The 22,434-nt window shown below is 32.3% G+C and overlaps 1 protein-coding gene across 2 annotated transcripts in view; it reads right to left on the bottom strand.

Annotated features, from left to right (window-relative positions):
* Positions 1-5,535: 5,535 nt before the first annotated feature.
* EndoB (endophilin-B) overlaps positions 5,536-22,434 on the bottom strand; it is a 146,315-nt gene continuing 129,416 nt past the window's right edge. For both annotated transcript variants that reach the window (XM_068360058.1, XM_068360065.1), the window contains 2 exons: positions 12,133-12,349; positions 5,536-6,571 (listed from right to left, as the gene is read on the bottom strand). In XM_068360058.1, coding sequence (XP_068216159.1) covers positions 6,461-6,571; positions 12,133-12,349 — 328 coding nt within the window. In that variant the 3' untranslated portion in view covers positions 5,536-6,460. The remainder of the gene's footprint in view (positions 6,572-12,132; positions 12,350-22,434) is intronic.

The raw sequence follows: 22,434 nt of genomic DNA, 5'->3' as shown, positions 1-22,434 counted from the left end.
CTATACTCAATGTGTAGCAAATAGAATGGAAACTATTCTCACAAAACTCTGCTATTAAGACAGCTTAATAGTCTGATGCAACTTTTCTAAACTGAGCTTTCCAAGTAATTTACATAATTACTTAGATAAATTTCTTTACTAATTCAAACCTAATTAAAGTATTAAATTTATTTTGATATAATAAATGACATTTTATTCCTACACTTAAATGCTCTTTTCTCACACATTTTACAGTCTACTTTGAAGATCACTAAATTAATTAACACGAATCTTGCAGGTGCTTAAGACTTTTGGAAAATAATTTACATGTGGAGTAGCAAACTCTTTAACCATTTGAAACAATTACATACTACTAGATAAGATATAAACAACTTTTCAATCAGTATTAAGTACCCTTAACATACTGATCTATATGCCGTAGCACTTTATGATTTTTCACATACAGTATAAAAAGTTGTCGTTAAGCAAGTCTACAATATTTGTCAACTTTGCTGCAAGATGAAGTGACTACATTACAGGAATGTGACTATTGGTTACATTTTCCTCAAAAGTTGCTGATCAATAAAGCAGTAAAGCAATTGTGTAATGAAGTGGAGAGCTGAAATAATGGCTGACTAGAGTGACTGTACCAGCACTCACTATATTTAAATAAGAGAGGAGGAAAACTTTGGCATTAAGTAATGTTTTCTATGTAAATAGTCATTTCTGGTAATATATAAAGGGCACCATCAAGAGCATTGATTGGCTTTACCAGAGATAATTATGAATAAATTCATTATTTATAACTTTATAAATGCTTCATTTGATGCCACTTACAACAATATAAAAGTTCACTTGGTAATTCAGTTGAAACAGTATAGTTCTACATATATGCTAATTCTCTTAAAGTTACCAATAGCACATATTGAACTTAAACTATGAGGAATAATATATTAAGATCTATGACAGTTCAGATTTCCTTACCCCGTGGATAACAATAAAATTATAAGGCCCATCAAAATATTATAGTCCATGCATCTGCACAACAATAATAATTATTACAGCAAAGAAATTATCAAACTACCCTTCAAATTCTAAAAGACTTCTACATAAGTAAAGGAATTACTATGTTACAGGTACTTTACAAATAAATATAGCATGTGAGTTTAATCTACATAACGACTACTGAATTATATACAAAATCTTCCACTGGTATGATTTATATTCTTCAGAATTCGTTAAAAATTCAAACTATTTGCTAAAACTAATAACCTCAACATTTCCTATTATGATGTTACAGTAGTTTTCTTTTATAAAGATTACCTTAAACTATTAAGTTGAGGCACTGCAGGTATTATATTATTGATAATAATTGTTCACAAAATGCTAAAATTTAAAGCATAGTACAATTCATTACCAGGAATATATAGATTTACAACAAAATATATCGCAGGCATAAAAAAATCCTCATTATAAAGAAAAAAATATTGTTACATCTAATAGTTTTGGTACCGTACGTGTTTATTCCTACTATACTGGAATACATTCTTTATTTGTTACAAATTATTAAAGTAATAAGTTACTGAGACATCCTTTCAAAGATGCCAAAATACAATTTTGAATTCCATACTAACTGTTTATAGGTTTCACCTCTGAGAGAGAATATATCTAAGAATGTCAGAGTGTACCAAGAATGTTGCCATGAATACGTTATCCAAAAGCTAAAATCAAGCTTTACATAGGGAAACGTCTGTGAAACGTTAAGAGCATTTGTTCAAGTCTTAAGTACTCTGTGTAGTCATGCTAATTATTTCATATCAGTGGATCATTATTCATGAACCAGAGATAGTACGTTAATGGATGGATTTCTAATTCACCAATTAACATGCTAGTAGTCATGATTAAATTTTTCTTTTAACTAATAAATAAAATAATGACAAAGGGAAATTATATCGAAGAATTTAAAATGAAACATTTTCTGTTATAATTCAGTACTATAATGCAAAATTATTTTTCAATACAGTGCTTTTAAGGTGATGTAAGCAAAATGTCCAACTTTACTTGAAAATATGTATACAGGTATTATTTTTTTTTCAATTTACAAGAACAACCAATCTTCATATACTTATAAATTTTAAATTTTAATATGCAATTTTATGAATAAGTGAATAGTGTAGGGTACATTTTTTACGAAAATATTTATAGGACGCTTTATGTATTTACTTTTAGAAGTTGTTATAATTGTCAAAATAGGCTTATATGAAATAATTAATAAATTCCCTTATTAACATTCAACTTCTTAACGCTGAAAAAGTATGAATGGCAGTACAGTACTATTGATAACATAATAAGACACGAGTACCAAGTTGGAAAGCGTATGCTAATATTAAGTCATTATGTAAATGTAACCTCCTTCGACAAGGCTACTAACTTTATTCTGGTTGGGAACTGTATTTGATAGTTGGTGGAAGAAAGATCTCACTTGTTAACTTCAAATAAAGGTTTCAAGGCAGCTTAGCTGGTATGCCACCTTAGAATTCAATTCACTTGTCAAGTTCTAAACCTTTTCAATAAATTTCACCTTTGATCAAATGTAATTCATTTACACTCATTATCTCTAGGAACCTCCATGCAGTATAAAAGCAAAGCATGTGAATATCTTGAGTAAAAATGGTCTTTCTGAAAGATCAATCCTAGTTTTACAAACTATGTTTGTTATCCCTGATGGTGATTTGTTTACTGTTGTAAAACTAGAGGATTCTGATAGCATGCCTTTTATATACTGTATATCATAAATTTATGAAAAAAGGCAAGAAGTTCTGATAAAATTATGAAACATCCTTAGACAGTCTTATATGCATTCCAAGAAAGAAGAGATTATAAATTGACTTTGAAATTATGTATACATATACTACGTGAACAAGCTAAAGAAAACTATTCAAAGAATGGTCATATACTTTTCAATGTTAAAGTAAATGTACTTTAAACTTTATGTCGATTCATTACTTCTAGTTTACTGTGGCTAGACTCTGATGTTCATTGGCATTGTTACAACTACTTAGGTATTAGACGTGATTCCAGAATGTATTGATGAATGAATCACTACACTGCAATTCTGTGCAAGGCATGAGCACAATTTGGTTGAACGGTTGTTACTGTCTATCTCCAAATCTAATACTGTACCCACAATGAGGATGTTGGTACACATAGCTAGGTATTTATACAGATCAACAATAGCCATTATTATCCAGTCCTTTACAGTGGTACTACCCTTTGCTGCATGGTGAACCAGGCAGTTAAAAGTATTGCTAAAGCAGCTTGCAATCCAGATAAATTTGGAATTCTCTTCAGCCTACCTAATCTTCAACTGAATAGTCTTCCAGTTACAGAGAAGTTAAGAAAGATTCTATAGTTTTTGATAACCTACATCCAAAATTTCCTTTTAACACTTGTCTTAAAACCCTCACTAGAACTTAAGCTACAAAATAATGGAGCAACACTCATGATTGCCAACAATGATATATCTTCTGGTAATTAGAAAGAGTGTTATTCTTATGGACAAAACACCTCCTGTGTTTGGAAATAGAAAATGGCTTTCATTTCAAATTCCATAATGTCCAATCAATCAGCTTTGCTTTCCATTCTATAAAATCCATTAATTATAAAGATGTGGCATGCAAAGTTCCATTCTCTTGCTCTTGATCTTTGGTTGGGAGACTGTTATTATGGGGTTTTTGTCCCATACATAAAAAAAAGGTAATTCCTAAGAAAAAACTAAACCATGACACCAAAAGTTAAAATTACAGATCTTAATTAGTTACAAGTAAGATAATTACATACTTTATAATATTTTCATTGATTAAAATCTCGTCATGTTCAATTTTAAGGTTTTCTCGCTTTTTATTACCCATGAAGCTTTTCTGTTAGAAACATAACCTTAAATAGTTTTGTTATTCAGAAATGTGATCACTACTATACTTTCTGAAGATGATACAAAATTTATAGTGACTAACAGGAGTGGCTCCTTACTTGGGATATTTCTCCCACTGGCTCCAGTTTGTAAAGAAATATACAAGGTAAAGACTAACCTGGCAATGGTTTTAGTCCCAGATAGATGGCTTAATTTAGAATTCTCTTGTTACATCAGTGAACTATTAATCATGTAGAATTTTCCAAAATTAATCCTATAAGGGGCATATGGCTCAAGACATCTTTTATATTTGTCATTCATATACACTTCATTTTATCACTGTTGGTACATCTGCAAATAAGAAAACATAAATAAAGAGTGAAAAATCAGAAAACATTTGAGTACTGTACTACAGTAACTATGAGGTACAAGAAAAACATCTTAAAGATAGACTGCATAAAATACCTGAAAATTATTAAGTTGTCTGTACTGCTGTAATTCAAACTTAAATGTTATTACAGTACATTTGAAAATAATTATGTGAAGCCGGGTAACATAAGAACAGTTCTCCATCAACGTAACATTTAAATCACAAGAGAAATTTCAATGGAACTTCTGACCAAGATCTAACACAAATCTAACTTTCTAACCTTATCCTTTACCCAACTTCTTTTACATTAGAATTTGGTTAAGAAACCTTCGTGCATTTAAATAGTTAAAAATAAATCTTTCTTTATTCTAATTTTTTCTTAAAGGAAATAGGACATTCACTTACGACTAATACAGAAATGCAGTGGGTCATTAAAATTTCTCAAATACCGTATGTTATAAATACTTCCACAAAACTTCCTTCCCTAGTTTGGAAAATCATGGTTTTCATGCAGTCTGTGGCTATAACAATCTAAACTTAAAACTATAAAAATTTCCACAGGTCTGATATTTACAAATCTATTACAGTATTACTATAATTATTATTACTTTACATTTCATCGAGAACAATTACTAACATCCATAATTCACTCAGAGCAGATAAATGATTAATCCTTAAGGACGAGACTTTTATGCTAGTTTATGGATATTGTCAGTTACATTATAGAATAAAACTTAACGAATTCTAACCTTCAAATATCTCCAAAATTTTTGCCAGAGCCTTTACATTATTCTGTTATTCTTAGCTTTTGATTTCAAAGTGAACCACATGTTTGTGGAAATGCTGTATACAATGAAGTAAGCAAATTAAAAGATGGAAGTACTTCCATGTTTTCCACATGATATAGTATGTATCTTTATTGTTTATATATATATATATATATATATATATATATATATATATATATATATATATATATATATATATATATATATATATATATGTATATATATATATATATATATATATATATATATATATATATATATATATATATATATATATATATATATATATGTATGTATATATATATATATATGTATATATATATATATATATATATATATATATATATATATGTATGTATATATATATATATATATATATATATATATATATATATATATATATATATATATATATATATATATATATATATATATATACTGTATGCTACACATCATATTTTGCTCTAAGCCAAATTGGACCTAGCACGTACTTAACATATATACTTTATTACATCTGAGAACTCTTATTTAATGTACATGCACATTACACCTAAATAACAAATGTACAGAATTCTGCAAAAATTCCAATCAGTAACATGCCTCAATGATTATCCCACAAAAACTTGAAAAAAAAATTGTTTACAATCTATAAAAAGAACTACAATCATTCTGAAATATCAACAGTTCCCCCAAAAATATCACATCACCCAACCTAGGCCACAGAAAATATAATCTCTTAATAATAAAATGCCTTAAATGCTTTACACCTGTATAAAAGAAATTTACAAAGTAATGCCTTTAAAAAATAAGTTTTATGGAAATGATTACACAGTATAAGATATTATCGGGGGAGAAATTTTCAATAAAATATACCAAAGGGAAGAATAGCATACTGTATAGCACCTACAGTAATAATTGTATCTTTTTTGGAACTTCGTATAAATTGAATTGCCATTTTTAGCTCCCTATATCTCTCATAACTATAATTTTTATTATTTAAGTAAGAAAATCATTATTGTTTCAATTGAAGTTACCATATTTGTATAAATATGCATATAAACTTTTATAAAATATGAAATAAAAGCACCATTAGCCTTTACAGAAAAGCCAGTATAGCACATTAAAGCTATTTTCTGTACTTTGAACACAGAGACAAGACATGTTCATGACAACAGTAGAAAGTAGTAACACGCAAAATCTTATAAGTTTATAGATGGCAACAATTATAAAATCTGTTTTTTAACAGGAAGTACATCATAACAACAGGAAAATTCAAAAGGACAGCAGAAGTCAAGCTTCAATAATCACACGTGGAATGCTGTAGAATTTGAATGCAGCGAAGTTACTTCATCTGCAAACTACACATTCTTTCACAACACCATGTAATTACTAGAGCTCGACTGTAATTAAATCTCAGTCATCCATTGCTTCAAGATATGCAATTGGAACGCGGCCCTTCTGTGTCCCACGCTTGGCAATAACATAGTCAGTCATAGCTCCCTCATGGTCTTGAAACATAACAACCTGTTGAGAAAAATCAATTTCACTGTTCCATATGTAATCAATTGCAGAATTTGCAAAATCAAATAGAGATTTCTTATATCATTTCTCAAATAATTTATTTTTATTGACACAAACAATATGCTTGTAAAGCAAAAAAATTTCGAGCCATAGAATAAAATGTGTACAATAAGGATTTTGTAGTAAGCCAGAGAAATGTTTCCATTTTTATATTTGAGATGGTCTGTGGCACCCTAGTAGTATCAGCCAAACTTGGCTGAATCCCTTGTCAGGCTGGGAGGAGCAGAGAGAGGAAAGGTCCCCTTTTGTTCATTTGTTTGATGTCGGATACCTCCAAAAATTGGGGGAAGTGCCTTGGTAAATAGATACTGTATTTAGAAACCAAAGATGCCTACAAGAAAATGGATAAAAAAAATAAAATAAAAACTAATATGCGAAGCCAGACTTTAATAATCAGTATGAATCTGGATTAATATTTTCAACTAAAATTTTAGTTGAACAAAAGAAAAATATTAAGTGGTCATTTCAAGAAAATGGGAACCACAGCAACTGTCATAAAATGCATCCCACACTATAAATATAATAACTCGCCAACAATTTTCTTATTCACAATAGCCATTCTTTTTAAAATAGCCTACTGATTCCCGACTGACTGCATAGTAATGCAGTTTTTTATTTTTTACAACATAGTCTAGTTTATGCTTCTTAAAATTTCTTCCTGCATAAAAAACTTCTTTGCAGGTTATTATTTTTTTTAGGGTACATTCATAGCTATTACATGAGACTATAATGGGAAAATCAATTACATTTACAATACTAGATGATTCACTCTGGTGTAACTTTCAAATGTTTGGCAACGTAAGCTAGTCTACTTTTATTTAATACAAAGTAGGTGTAAATAAATTTCTGAATTATTGGTTACCACTGAACTACACGAGTCTCAGGTGACTGACTGATTAAAGTTTATCAATCTAGGTCATCACTTTCATATCTTTTTCCTTCACTAACGCACCTTCCTCAGTGTGTGGGAGTCGGCAATATGAACATCCTTTATGTTTCATAGATATAAACAAAATTTTAATAGATAAAATTTATTATGAAGCCTTTGTAGTTGGTTGGGACGGACCTAGTCAGTAATTCAAATGTGAGCAAACATAAGACCACCACCTATCATAAGGTTCCTCCTAACCTAACATAGGAACTGTATCCTTAGCTTACCCTTAGAATAAGCCTCCACACTGTGTTTGCTTCCCATCCGGCTTTACTCCTGGCAAGGTAACATTAAATCATAATATTTCATATATCATAAAACCAGAATGTCAGCCAACCACAGCAGTATCCTCCCCAGTAAACCGCTTAAACTCAGGGTACAGTGATGGATCGTTCTGCCATGCAAATACTAGGTGAACGCATTACCACTATACTAGCCAGTTATTACCGAATGTTTTTACTAAGACCGAGTAAAGTCAGCAATCCTAATAATGAAACAAAATAATCTAAAAAAAATACATAGATCAACCAATATTTGAGATGTCACAGCAAATGAAAAGTAAAAAAATGTAAGCACATAAGTGGACTCTTGGGAGGCTGTTGACATTCTGATTAAAAAAAAAAATAAAAATAAAAAGTCATTTCAAAGGTGAAACACAGGTACAGTATTTCTTGGATTACTAATGGATAGTTATATGGAAATATGATTCCCCCTGATTTAAAGAAATCTTGAGGCTGTCCTCTCTGATGGAAGATAACACAGAACTTCACACTTGAAGTAAGTCTGCAATACTGTAAGTACTTGTTCCGGAGAAAGATTAATAACTGGTTTCCAATTTCATGGCATCTCCTCTCAAAAGAAACTTTAGTCAGGGAAGTGGTTATACTTTAAGAGTTATTACACCTTGGCCTCACCTCTGCTAACAGGTCCTGAGATAATTGCAATCCTGCATAGTAGGCCAAGAAATGGATTAGCTGAAGAGCAAGGGAGTATACTTACCCTGTCTCACAAAACTAAAATAACCCAGGGCTCAACACTAACACTGAAATTGCCCAATACCGTAACATGGATATATCAACTCGTGGCAGCTTTACCTAACTTTCTGGACAAGGCAGAAGAGGCAGCTTGGAATAGTTAATAAGACTTTCTTCCCTTCCTGGCAGTATTACAAGTGCTGAAATTATGATCAGGGTCTCGAGGAGCCCTGGCCTCATCCTAACCCCAACATTGAGGATATAGCATGTCCCCAAAGGCCTATCATTTCAAAGGTCGCTGAACAATAAATTAAGGAGTCCAAAGTGTTTGTCCTCTTCATATGCACCTCTACTTCACATCACCTCTTCAAAAGAAGCAAGGAGAGTTTGACAAAAACATGTTTAATAGCTAGAGACTTTTCTCAGTCACAACCTGGCAGAAAAGAAAGATTGCAAAACAGCATTACTCCTCACCAACACCAGGCCCTAAGATTAGAAGACTGGAGGGGGGGGGGGTGAGGAATGTCAGCTTTGCTGCATTAATGCTAAAACTCCCCATAACTTTATTGTATTCTCTTCTAAAGCAAAGTCACCATGAGACTTTTGTCTTCCTAAAGACTGAAGAGTCCATTTGTAAAATGGTAGGTTTGTACATACATACATATACCAAGGCACTTCCCCCAATTTTGGGGGGTAGCTGACATCAACAAATGAAACAAAACAAAAAAGGGGACCTTTGTAAGTCCTGAAGAAGCTGTGAGATCCTGATGGAGGAAAGGCAGTTCTGTAGCCTATGAACCAGAAAGTCCCCTTCCTCCAAGATATTATGGTTAACAAGGCAACTATAAACACAATATGATCTTTGAAGCCAACCCCAGACCATCCTTTTACTTTAGGGACTGGGTACCTAGTGGTTGCTCTTGAAACCTTTCCATCAAGTTTATGTGGTTTTAAAGGGATAAGACTCTTGGAACCTACGAGACCTGCACCCAAAAGAGATGACCCATTTACCATGGGGTCACAATACCAGATTGACTTTAAAAAGGTTCATCAGAATAGTAAGTCATCTATGACAGATAATGGTCAATAGCCTTGTCCACCACCACCACCAAAGACCGAGCTACAGAACTGGTACTAGGTGTTGGGAGCCAACCCTAGAAGGCCACTATCGGTTTGTATTCCATGCCCAATTCTGGGTACATAAGATGATCCTGTGCAACACAGTGAATAATAAATAATCTGAAGTAAAACTAGTGCACCATGTACAGATGAAGTCACAAAAATGAGAAGCCACCGTACATTGCAAACAGACAGTAAAAATAGCAAGCCAGATATCTTTTCATGCAAGAATAATTTACTTGAACAGGGCAATTGGCTAAGAACTACCAAAAGAAAGTAATTTTGATATACTCTGCTTAGAGTAAAACTGTGTAAATGAAGTCTATAATAATAAAGTATCTTTTGAAGACTGTATACATGTAGCCCATCTTAGTACCATCTTCATTTACTTAATATCAATAGCCATAAATGCTAAATCTCCAGAAGAGAACATATTAATCATGGCATGAATTATTGCACTTCTCTACAAAACACAAAACCTGCTTCAAATTGAATAATAACAGAAGCAGAATATTTTTAAACCAATGCATTGGACTCATGAATGCTAGAGGAGGCGAGTTATCTTTGGCTATCATTCCATATTTTTCTCACAAATAAAATCAGTGTTTTATCCAAGATAGTATTCTCTCCAGAAGGGCTTTATCTGGTGAAGAATAATACAGCTAAAACTGTATAAATGTCTTCCCTACGAGATCCATCCTACTATATTGCACACTTAATGTTGTCAGTTTCTCAAGATCAGACAACAAATCGAGGCATGTATTCACATGAAATTTCCCCCTTCACATGACCACATGTGGTATTTCAGTTCCATGGGTAAGGAAGCATGCTTTACAATTCCATACTCCATCATTACCAGTATGCAGTCAAAATCTGATCCATTTTCATGCAGTGGTTGTCAATGGTTCATCAAATAAAGAAGCCCAGAAAGGAAAAAAAGGAAAATCTAAATTTGCAAGGGCCAGGGAAATGACATATTAACCATATCTGCATGCTCCTCCCAGTCCTCTGGATCTATAAATACAAATGAAAGGAATGGTGGCCTATCACACAACAAGGAAGGAGAAGATAACGTCCTTGTTTGGTGATCGCCAGACTGGGGTTCGAGTTCAGCTCAAACTTGTTAGTTCCTTTGGTCACTGCAACCTCACCATCCTTGTGAGCTAAGGATGGGTGTTTGAGAGAGCTTATTAATCTAACTGCTGAGTTATCAGCAGCCACTGCCTGGCCCACCTTGGTCCTAGCTTAGATGGAGAGGGGGCTTGGGTGCTGATAATACTATATGTATATGGTGTCTCTAGGGCATTTTCCTGCTTGGTAGGGGAATTTCAGTCCCTTGCCTCTAGCATTCATGAGTAGCCTTTAAAAAATCTTAAATCATACACGGCAAGAGGGAAATTAATCTGGAATTACAAATTTTCCATACAATGAAGATAGATGAAGGCTTAGCTATCTCTTATCCATGAAAACCAAGTACAGTAATACCTCGGGATACAAGTAACTTAGAATACGAGCAAAAGGTATACGAGCATGATAATTCAAAACGGTATACAAGCATTATGCCATACACGCAGTTTTCACACCGTGTTCATGTGACTTTTACTTCATTTTGAACCATTTTAAATCAAGGCAAAAGCAGTCACCTCTAGGTAGTTTCCTTGTCAAAATTTAAGGTTAAAAAAAAAAAAAAAAAAAAAAAAAAAAAAAAAAAAAAAAAAAAAAAAAAAAAAAAAGAAAGAAAGAGGCCAAGTACCCATAAAGTGTAAATTAAGCGGTTCAGTTAGTGATAGCAAACGCCATTCAAGAAAGATAACTCTCGATATTTTAACTAATATCGTGTAATGATCCTCCCTCCAAGCAATAATCCCCTCCTCCCTCCTCTCTTGCATACCAGCCACGACTCTCTTCAAAGAAAAAATGCAAAAGTTAATTTGTCAATACTGTACACTATTTTTATTTTTCATTATGAATACTGACTAATGATCATTTCTGATGTTAGGTGTTATAGCTTCTTTGAATAACATTAAAAACCTCTAATTATGACTCTATATGTGTACTTATTAACATGTAGAACACATCAAGTGAATTCCCTTTATTTCTTATGGGAAAAATTTATTTGGTTTATGAGCATTTTGGGTTGCAAGCTTGCTCTTGGAACTGATCGGCGCTCATATACCGAGGTACTACTGTATAATCTATTTTAAGATTTCCATTGATTGATTTTTATCTTTTCAAATGCTAAATATTTGTTATAAAAATATTAAACATAAATGTGTAAAAATCCCCACTAAATTTCTAGATAAATTGCAAATGAAACTTTATACAGGAATTTCATCCTAGCAAATACTGGTAATTTTATATTTATAATGCAGTAATAGAATTTCTGTATCAAATAAATCATTAAAGTAATACAACTGTAGAAAGATCTTAACCCAAAATATTTTTTTGGTTAATATTTCAAAAAAATAAGAAAAAGTTACCTCATTCATTATCAGGCTCATTTCGTCTTTGCTTGTTGAATCATAATCACATACAACCTTGGCTCTTCTCCATGTACCCAAGTCCTCTGTACTATTGTCACTGCCAGTTGGTGAACTGTCAACATCAGGAGTACCCTTTTGTGCAGCGTTTAGGACAGAGTTGTTGGAAACAGGGGCAGAAGTAAGACTAACTGTTGCATCTGGACTCAAGGCAAGGCTGCAGAAAAAAAGTTTTTTTTACAGTAATTATTTAACAAATAAACAAAATCATTGATAGTTCTTACCAGTTTCCACATTTTTGTATAAATTGTTCATATTCTAAACAACAAAAAAAGTACTCTGGCACACATAAAGATACAAAATTAATATACAAAATGCACCATGGAGTACAAAAACAGAATTTATTATTTTATATTTACTTCTTGGCCACACAGCTTATATATGAGATACATAAGCTTTTTACTTTTAAAACAAAATAATACATTTTCCCTCTCCATACATCATACACCTCCTTCCTGGAATCCCCAGGAACAAACTAACAGGCACCTATTCCCTGGGTGAATTCTACGACTGGTGGGCCAGGAATTTTCCCTACCTCTTGGTTATCACAAGCTCTAAGTATTAGATCTCTTGGCAGTCACAAAACCCTTTGAAGTGGGGATGAGGGAGGGACATACTGTGACTAAGAGGAAATTCAAAATAATAAATTCTATTGTTAGAATTCTGTTAATTTTGATGAATCTTACCTCTAGGTCTCATTCCTAACTACCAAACTAACTCGGTGATGAAAAAGTGGTAATCATGCCACAAATCTAAATCGTTAAAAGTATTAATCAATTTGATTTCCAAACATTCCCATAACCTACTGCTTTTGCCTTACTTAGGGAATGAATAAACTCTACAAATCTGCTTTCCTATAAAACCTATCACTGAAAATTAAGGATAAGCACAAACAATATCCATCAAAACCACTTATACTTTAAAATTTCAATTATATAATTTTTCTACAAAACTACTGTACTGTATAAGATAAAAGAAAGACTGCATTACTGTACTACTTTCAATATTTTCATTTCACATTTCCAACCACTAGCATGATTGTCCTATCCGTTTACTTAACAAAATCCACTCTTTACTAAGTATTCAGTAATAATACTGTAACTCCTTAATAAGGTAGCTTTACTTACGGTTATGAGAAATAGAAAAGCTAGAATATAATGAATAAGAAAATACCCCATTGTACCTTGTGGAAGACCTCTTACAGCCCAATATGTGAATAATGTTGGTAGGGATGAAGGTTCTGGGGCAGAAAGGAGGAAGCAGTGTTCAGACTCCTTACTTTAGGGTCTAAGATACTGAAACATATCCAGTACCAAATTGACGGATCTCACAAAGTGGACTGGGGAAAAAACAGATTTCCCTCTGCAGTACATTATAAATAATTTGCCCAAGTGTACTTTTAAATTGTCTCCATTGACCTCTTTTTTGGCACAACCTGATTACACTGCGAAGAAGTTTCCCTATTCCCACACAATCATTCCTGCTGCTTTATATTTTGAACAAATATGCCAAATAAATCCTCACAATATTTCACCATCATATCTCTTACAGTTGATCTCCCACTGCCAAGAATACTCATACTGTAATGAAATTTGTACCTTATCATATTTACTTTTAACTCGATACCACTAACACTGAAATATCTAATCAACATGCTTTGGAATACGTCCAAAAAAGGGCAACAGACTTTCAGTGTAAGCATATGGTTCAAACACCAAATTAGGAGTGAGAGTTGTAGCTTTTTCAAAAAGCATTAGAACTCAAAAAAGTACTCCATTTACAGGTTCTTTACTCCAAGCAAAATACATAGCCATACAAGCAACTTTTTAAATGCCAGTAACAGGCAGCTGCATCGGTAACTTTGTGATGTGCACAGTGATTTAGATGCAGTATCTAAATTCCTCTCCTAATTTACTTATTCACACATTCATGCTAAAATACATGAACTCATTAAGAGAGGGATAGCAACTGAAACATTTGGGTTTCAGTCTTTGTACGAATTAATATAAATCAGGTTCAGTTGCTGAGAAAACATGGACACATGTTCCTTTAGAACCTTTTTCCATGTTTTAGATTGGACATCGGCAGCAAAGGTACAAATTTTCCAAAATCGGCAATCAATTTAGAACTTCTTCCTAACACCTGATAAGCTACTGGAATATTAAACATGTAGTATCCCTTTGATTGTTATTGTCCCCAAAAATAAGATAACATGAGATCAAGCTAAATTCCTGCATGGCCAGTTGATGTCATTTGCATATTCTGAGTTTGATCTGCCTGTCACTGGTGAAACCCTATGAAAGTCCAACCTTTGCTGGTTGACTGACCATGCCTAACCATTCAAAATAATTTTCATTTCCATGACCATACACATCTATCAGATGTTTACATTTTTAAATACTGATAAAATTTCTCTTAAACAAGAGAATTCTTTAAATGAAATTCAATTTTTATACATTTACATAATATCTTGGTTATCTAAGTATCTATTTTCTTCAAACAATTTTTCATACCAGCCTTGGAAGAGTTTTATCAGTCTAGGAGGTCTGATTCAACTAGATCACTATTTGATCACGGAAACAAAATGCCCCAGATACATAGTGATATCAATGGTGTTGATATTGACCCACATGGACAGCCAGATGAAGTTAATCAAGTTCCTAATAAGTTTTCACAATTACAAGGTAAAGCTATCATACTTGAAGGTAACTCCCCAATTAACATACTTTTCAGATCCAATCCCTTTTATCTGTCACTTTTGATCTAGAATGAAAGTTTAAGTGCATAAAAAACTTGAACTTTGTGGTTTACGACATTTCAACTAATCGGTCAGCTGTTTTATTCAACATCATTTATCAAACTAACAGTATCAATTTTTAGAAGGGAGGTTTAACACCATACAATATTCCAAAGGCTGAATTCCTGCTGTGACTAAACATTGGTATGATCTAATTCTTGAGTCCTCATTCACCTCTTTCCAATATTGTACATCACTCCCCTTTATACATTTTTGGTATTGAAAATCTCGAATTCCATGAACCTCAAGTATCCTTTATGACATCATCTATTACTCTTTACTTTATTTACACTAACTTTCAACTAACTCCTCTTCTATTGACTTTTAAAAACCTTAACAACCTCTTCCACTGAGTCTGCCGTAAACAATAGGTCATTAGCATAAGGCAGCTTTTAAAGGGTTTCCTTTCTGACCAATTTTATAGGTGTCTGCATGATAAGCAGCAGTCTGTTTTCATCTTTCCTTGGTAATCCTTTTAAAGTAGTCCAAAATACTTATGCGTATTAAACAATAACACACCTTTACAACATATAAAATTCTTTTTATACATTTACATAACGTTCAAACTACAACAGAAAGAGCCCATCTTAAAATAACCAGGTCGGTAAAATTATTAAAGTGGTAAATAGTGACCAACCCTTTCCTATGAAAGCAGACCTCTTGTAAAGCATCAAGTTACTTTTTGATACTATGTGGACTTCCAAGTCAGAAGCCATAGATCTTTCGATCCATGTATGATCTGTTTCCCTCTTACTGAGACAAAACTAAATGCACTGAAATGCACATACATACATACATACATACATACATATTATATATATATATATATATATATATATATATATATATATATATATATATATATATATATATATATATATATATATATATATATATATATAATATATATATATATATATATATATATATATATATATATATATATATATACAAATGTGGGAATTTGTAATTTTTATCAATGAAGAAATCACTATCTTATCTGAACTCTCACATTAGGACAGAAATATCTGCCCTGTTAATCAATTACTGCTTCAACAGTTTATCTTCTATTAAGTGATAATAATAGCGCATATAACAGTATACGTATATATAATTCAGACTATCATAAGTGTAGGATAAATAAAAATAGAAATCACAAACAAGTATACATGGTTATATCAGTTTATAAATCAAAGTACAGCTACAGTACTTGGCTTACATTCCACTAATGCAATGTAGTGGTTTTGTTGACCATAACAGCTCTTTTGTTGGTAGCCTTCCCTTCAGGATTCTATAAAAAGCAATGTCTGTCTACTCTATCTAGGCATCCTCTAACCTATAACAAGATAACTATCAATATGGAAAATATATACAATACTTACATACATACCACGTAAATATTGCATACAGTACAGTGTATATGAATATTCATACTGTACCTGTATATACCTACCTCTGTTTAGGCTGGTCAACAATTACTTAAAAGCTATAATTGATTTATTGCTATTATGCTTTTAATGAATAAAACTAAGAGCAACAAAAGTTCAACAAAGTGGGTATTCCTCTGACCTTAGCATAGGTAACAATATAATACTTTCCTGAACTTTGGTTTCACTAATCCTAAATAATCACAGATTAGTACTTGATATTAACGGGTGGTGCAAGTGCATAAATATATACTAAATTACTGCCTTACTAATGCAGAAATTACAAGACACGGATCAAGCAACCTTCAGTACTATCTTAATACTGCGCATACAGTCTGAATCCATCATGGAATACAGTACTTGTGACTAAACAGATGGGAAATCATATACTTTAAGCCACCTGGAAATGTTTTATTTACCTACAATCACAAAGAATGATAGAAAAGTAGTAGTTAATGAAAACTCAATAGATAAGAGTTGAGAGCTATGCTTACAAAAAAAAAATATAGGCAGCACAATTATTATATGGACCAAAATGAGGTTGTGAGCAAGCACAGCTTTTGATAAGTAACCTCAGTAGGGGAAAAGAAAATCTTTCACAGACTAAATAATACTATAAGTATTCAAACTAAAACAAAATCCCATTTCTAAAAAAAAAAAATCTAGTAAGCACTTTAAGACATATTTCAATATAAATTTAAAGTTGAATCTTGATGACATTACTTCAATTTATATCTAAAATTCCTAAAAGAGCTAAATAAATGAATACTCATAACATAATTTTGGTGATGAATGTTTAAACCTCTGGTTATGTAGGTTTGAGGCAAAGTCAACATTTTAGAATACAAGACAAAGTTATACTGTTGTAATACCAAACTCGCATTCTAACACCTATATGTTTAAAGGTAACTCATGAATGGACACACAAGGGATAGGATAATGCCCAAGAGACTGATCATAAATACATATGATCAGTGCCCAAGGCCCCTCTCCATCAAACTAGGACCAAGGAAGACCAGAAAATGGTTGCTGATGACTCAGTATACACGACTAAAATATATTCTTGAATGAGAGGTGTAAACTGGAGCAAGTATATGGTAAAGTAACAGGATAGCTTAGTGGGAAGAGCCCAAAGGGAAAACGAAAAAACAAGACAGAAATCCAGCCAAGAGTTGAAAGGATGTTGGATAGGATCTTATTAGAAGCTTCCTAAAGCATGCAACGTAAGACATACAGTAAGTTGTGTTCCCCTATGTTCAGTGACAAAACTAATGCAGTAGTGTTAAGTTGGCAAACAGAAACTTTCCTACCCTTAAATGTTTATATTCCTGATGGGATATAATGCACTGACACTTTCAAATACTCTACCACCAAAATTTTGTAGTAAAAATTTTGTAGTAAAAATTTTGTAATGCTCATCAAGATTGTTTCGTGTAATACTTTTAGAACTTATTATTGAAGGATTATTATTTAGCATACATTTAAATCAACGAATTCAACATTTAAGAACTTTAATTCATCTCCAAATTTCAAAGGAACGAAATCTCAATTAGGAGTAAATATGATAAAATTTCATTTGAATTAAGTTTCAGACAAACATTCCTGCAGGGTGGTAGTTATTCTAGTCATAATGCAGGTGTCTTCCTTAAATATGAATTTACATTCATACTGCAGGTCAAAAGTTATTCTAGTTGCAAAGCAGGTCTTTCCTTTTAAATATGAACAATAAAAACCTGACCAAGAGGTATTTTTTTTATACAAATAACTGCATGGATGCCTCCCATGTTTTCCCGTTTACCTAAAATAGGAGTAATAATAAGGTATGAAAATTACCCAAAACATATGTGTTGAAAAATCTTAATTACATTATCCCACAGATTCTAAAACTCTACATAAGATGTTAAGATCCAAGGTAGTTACATATTCATTCAATTAAAAAAAAATTAAATTATTGATAAAATTAGATAAATTCATGGCAGTGGATTGGATTGGATTTATGAATTTGGACCCTGAAGCCTGGCACTGGGGCTTGGGAGGCCAATCAACACCCAAATGCAACAATTTTCCTATAAGCTAAAGGCTGAAAGTTAGGACAGTAAGACAGAAGAAAGTAAGAACAGAGGTTATGTGGAGGGCTAAAAACCAAGTGCAATTTGGGGTTGGTAGGGCAATGCAATAACCTTCAAGTAATACCTACAATCAATACAATTAATGTATCACTTGAAATGCACTAACAGCACTACCCTTATATATATATATATATATATATATATATATATATATATATATATATATATATATATATATATATATATATATATATATATATATATATATATATACCTTCGGCATTTTAGAGAATATAATGATTATTTAATAGTTCAAACTGCACATCTTTTTATGTATAGTATATGTTGTATAATACATATTCAATTACAAAGATCTTTAACACCAGCTATCACCATACACAAGACAATGGTTATCATAGATTTGTATCTCATGTGTAACTTAAAGAGGTAGTTTCTATTGGAATGGGGGTAATCATACTTTTAATAAGTTTAAGTATTTTGAACATCATATTTTGATTATGCAAGTTAACCAGACAGAACACAAACAGCACTTCAAACGTAATTTTCAAGGAATAAAGCCACAAAATCTTATGAATCCAAAACTGTCTACACTTTCATCATTGGAAATCAAAGAGTTTCTGATATAAAGTATAGTACACAGAATGACAAGTTCAATAATCAGAAAAGGTCTATGAAACAATGCAGCTAAACCTCGGTAGTACCATAAAACAATTGGTCAAAGCAATTCTTCTGCTTTCACGACACAAAAATATTTCAAAATTCTAAACATCTACTTAAGAACTAAATAAATGATCATATACTGCATTTAATAGTGTTTTTGACTACTGTATACCCAGAGATGCCAGGAATTATATTTCAAAATCACTTTAAAAGGTTATCTCATTTTTGAGAGACTATTTTCCATGTGCTTGTATACTCAGATATCAAACACCTGAATTTGGGTAACTTAGCAATGTCAATTATCTTGAAACAAATGTGCTTTCACTAGAATATAGAATATTACAAAAATGAGAGAATACAATGGCATAAAAATACATTAATATTTAATCAACTCTTAAACATCTTAGTCATATATCTCATAATTTAGTTTCTATTTTTTTCAAAATATTTATTCATTCATATCTTGCTGAAAACACCACTAGGAAAAAATTGTCAAAACATAGTACAGTTAACATAAACAGAAGCAAGAATCTGAAGATCCCTCAAATCTTGAAAAAGAATATTTGCTTTTTGGAGACAAAAATATGAAAAGATTTAATAAAGCAAATGCTTCATAAATATAGCCCACTTATTTTACTTGCCCTTAAATACTCAATTTGGCATGTCGCCCAATTTGCATCGTTCGCCGAATAAAAGAAATTCAGTCCTTTTTCTGATGAACTAATTAATATACTATGAATATCCTCTGCTGTATAAGCAAGATGTAATAAGTAGCCTATGAATAGCGGTAACTGGAGAGTATAGAAACAAGGCAGTAAAATAAGTTTGTACTCTTTCCATGAGAAATAAATTTATTCGATGTCCCTCATTCAATGTATAAATTTCCTTACTGTACTGTACTAGATATGTAGTATATGATTAATAAAGAGTACAAAACATGTAATTTTCATATCTTTGTGATCCTGGTTCTGTGGATCTCCTAGATGATGAATGCCAAAAACATGTGATGTATGTAAGTGGCTGTCGCCTTTGATCCTCGTGCAGCGATGTAATTTTAAGTTAAATATAAATTGGATTACCTGTTCTATCAACAGCCACGCCAAAAGTACTAACTAGCTGATATTGGATCCTTGGATTTAGGATTTATGGATTTGGCCAATATAGCTCAGCACTGGGGCCTGTGAGACCATTCAGAGCCAAAGTACATCCAAGGTAAAACGCTAGTTACACTATGACATAAACGTTAGACGAAGTTGGATAGCAAAATGGAAGAATGGAATCAATAACGTAGGTAAAGTACAACGATTTAAAGTGCAGCTCGGGGTCAAAGGAATGCTGCAAAGACCCCTAAGAAATGCCTACAGTGCACCTGACAATACAAACCCCTATTCTGGGGATACTGGGTCCATGAGAAAGAAGTACAAAGAGACCAAATGGGATATACTAACTTGAAGCCAAGAGAAATGTAATACCCTGACCTTCGTGTGCTAGATATCAATGAAAAACTGAATCATGGTCTCTGATGTTAATTTCTTTTTTACGAGGAGTCAGCATTTCTAAAAATCTTTTACATTTTATACACGTACCATTTACAGGTAGAATTTCTTGGAATAATCTACGCAAAAGACCTAAAGATTATGGTCTCGGGTAATATGATCTATATACTTCTCCAAGCATTTCTCATGTGGTCCAAAAAACTACATAAAGATATTATCCACCTATAAACCTGCAAAGATGGGAAAGGTGACATCACTCACAAGTTTGACCTCTACTGATAGGTCATTATAAAAAAAAAAAAATCTTTAATGGTTGCCTGAAACAAAGGTTTGACTTATTCCTTCAGAAAACACATTGTATTATGAATCCCACATTATAGGTAAATTGTCAAACTGAGTATCTTCTCAAAATTTGGTGATCTCATCAAACTGAATTCTTCTGGTAGAACCAATACTTCAGATTGTATTATGAATACATCTTAAGATGAAAAAATAGATATGAGTTCATAAATTGCAAACACATCTTAGTTGAAAAGAAATATGTTGTTTAAATTTTTCCCAATTGAAAATCTTCAAGGTGTCTGCAATTCTGTTCTCTTTCCAACCCACAATAATTCCAGACAGCCTTCTTTCTCACTAATTTAAGTCAACTGCAGATGACAAGAAAGGTCTTGCAGTTCATCATTTTATAGTTTGTGGGAAACCTGTCAGTTGTATTCTATAAATGTAAAAGTTCATATTTTTCTGTTTCAGAACTTGAAATTGTTTCAACAGAACATATAATGTTAAAATTACTATTGTGGGTCTCAAAACTTTTAATCAAGAGACTGCATATAGAAAAGTGACAGTAAATGTACTTTTCTAAATTATCTTTGCTGTGGACCTGACACACTATGGGTCCAGCAACAAGACAGCTTATGATGTCAGCATAGTCAATGGAACAATGTCACAAAGCATCATAAGTTTTCCATTGCATAATGACACTTACGACAGAATCACATACAGTATTTCTATCTGTTCAATTCCTCAGCCAAAATTCTTCCTGGGATGAACATGAGAACTACCTGTATATTTCCTTTTTTTTAGCAGAGTATCCTAAGGGTATGTCACAAAGAATTCTGGCAATGCACCCTAACAGTTCTAAAGGAAAACCATTGTCTCTGAGTTGTCAGAAATGAGGTGATGTAGGAAGGTAGTTCTGTGTTACCATTTTTGAGTTCCTCAGTTTTCTGGCATTGTATTCTAAATGGAAGTAAGCTCAGCTATTGAAGATCATAGGACAAACCTACTCAACTCTTTGATGACCGCGATATTTTATCATGTTGGAAATTGTTGTAACGACCTCAACTTTTGAGCTACAGCATTCATTTTTTTTAAATGTTGTTTTATGACAAGAGTAATAAGAATTGCAATAAAACTTGTCTAGATATGATAAATTTTGAGTTAAGTGACATGAAAAAAACTACCGAGGCAGACATAAATTTTGGCCAAAAAAGTATTAAGGAAAAGAATGAGAGCTTTGTTGAATTTTCTCCCGGAATAAATTACGTATCTAGGTGGTCTTTATTCTTTTCCAATTTGACCTAGAAAATCTTATGTAAATTACAAAAGAAAATTATCTTAAAATAAAAATACTGAAAGAGGAGAAGGGATAGAGTGACAAACCTCAAACTTTAAGTGAAATTAGGGAGATATTAAGAAAGTGGAAAACCCTGCCATATTTTGTAGAAACAAGTCACCCAGATAATGTTTGGCAGGGCATGCAGTGAATC

This window comes from Palaemon carinicauda, chromosome 2 (genome assembly GCF_036898095.1).
Source record: "Palaemon carinicauda isolate YSFRI2023 chromosome 2, ASM3689809v2, whole genome shotgun sequence".
Taxonomy (NCBI): Eukaryota; Metazoa; Arthropoda; class Malacostraca; order Decapoda; family Palaemonidae; genus Palaemon; species Palaemon carinicauda.
This window is presented reverse-complemented; position numbering and strand designations above follow the sequence as displayed.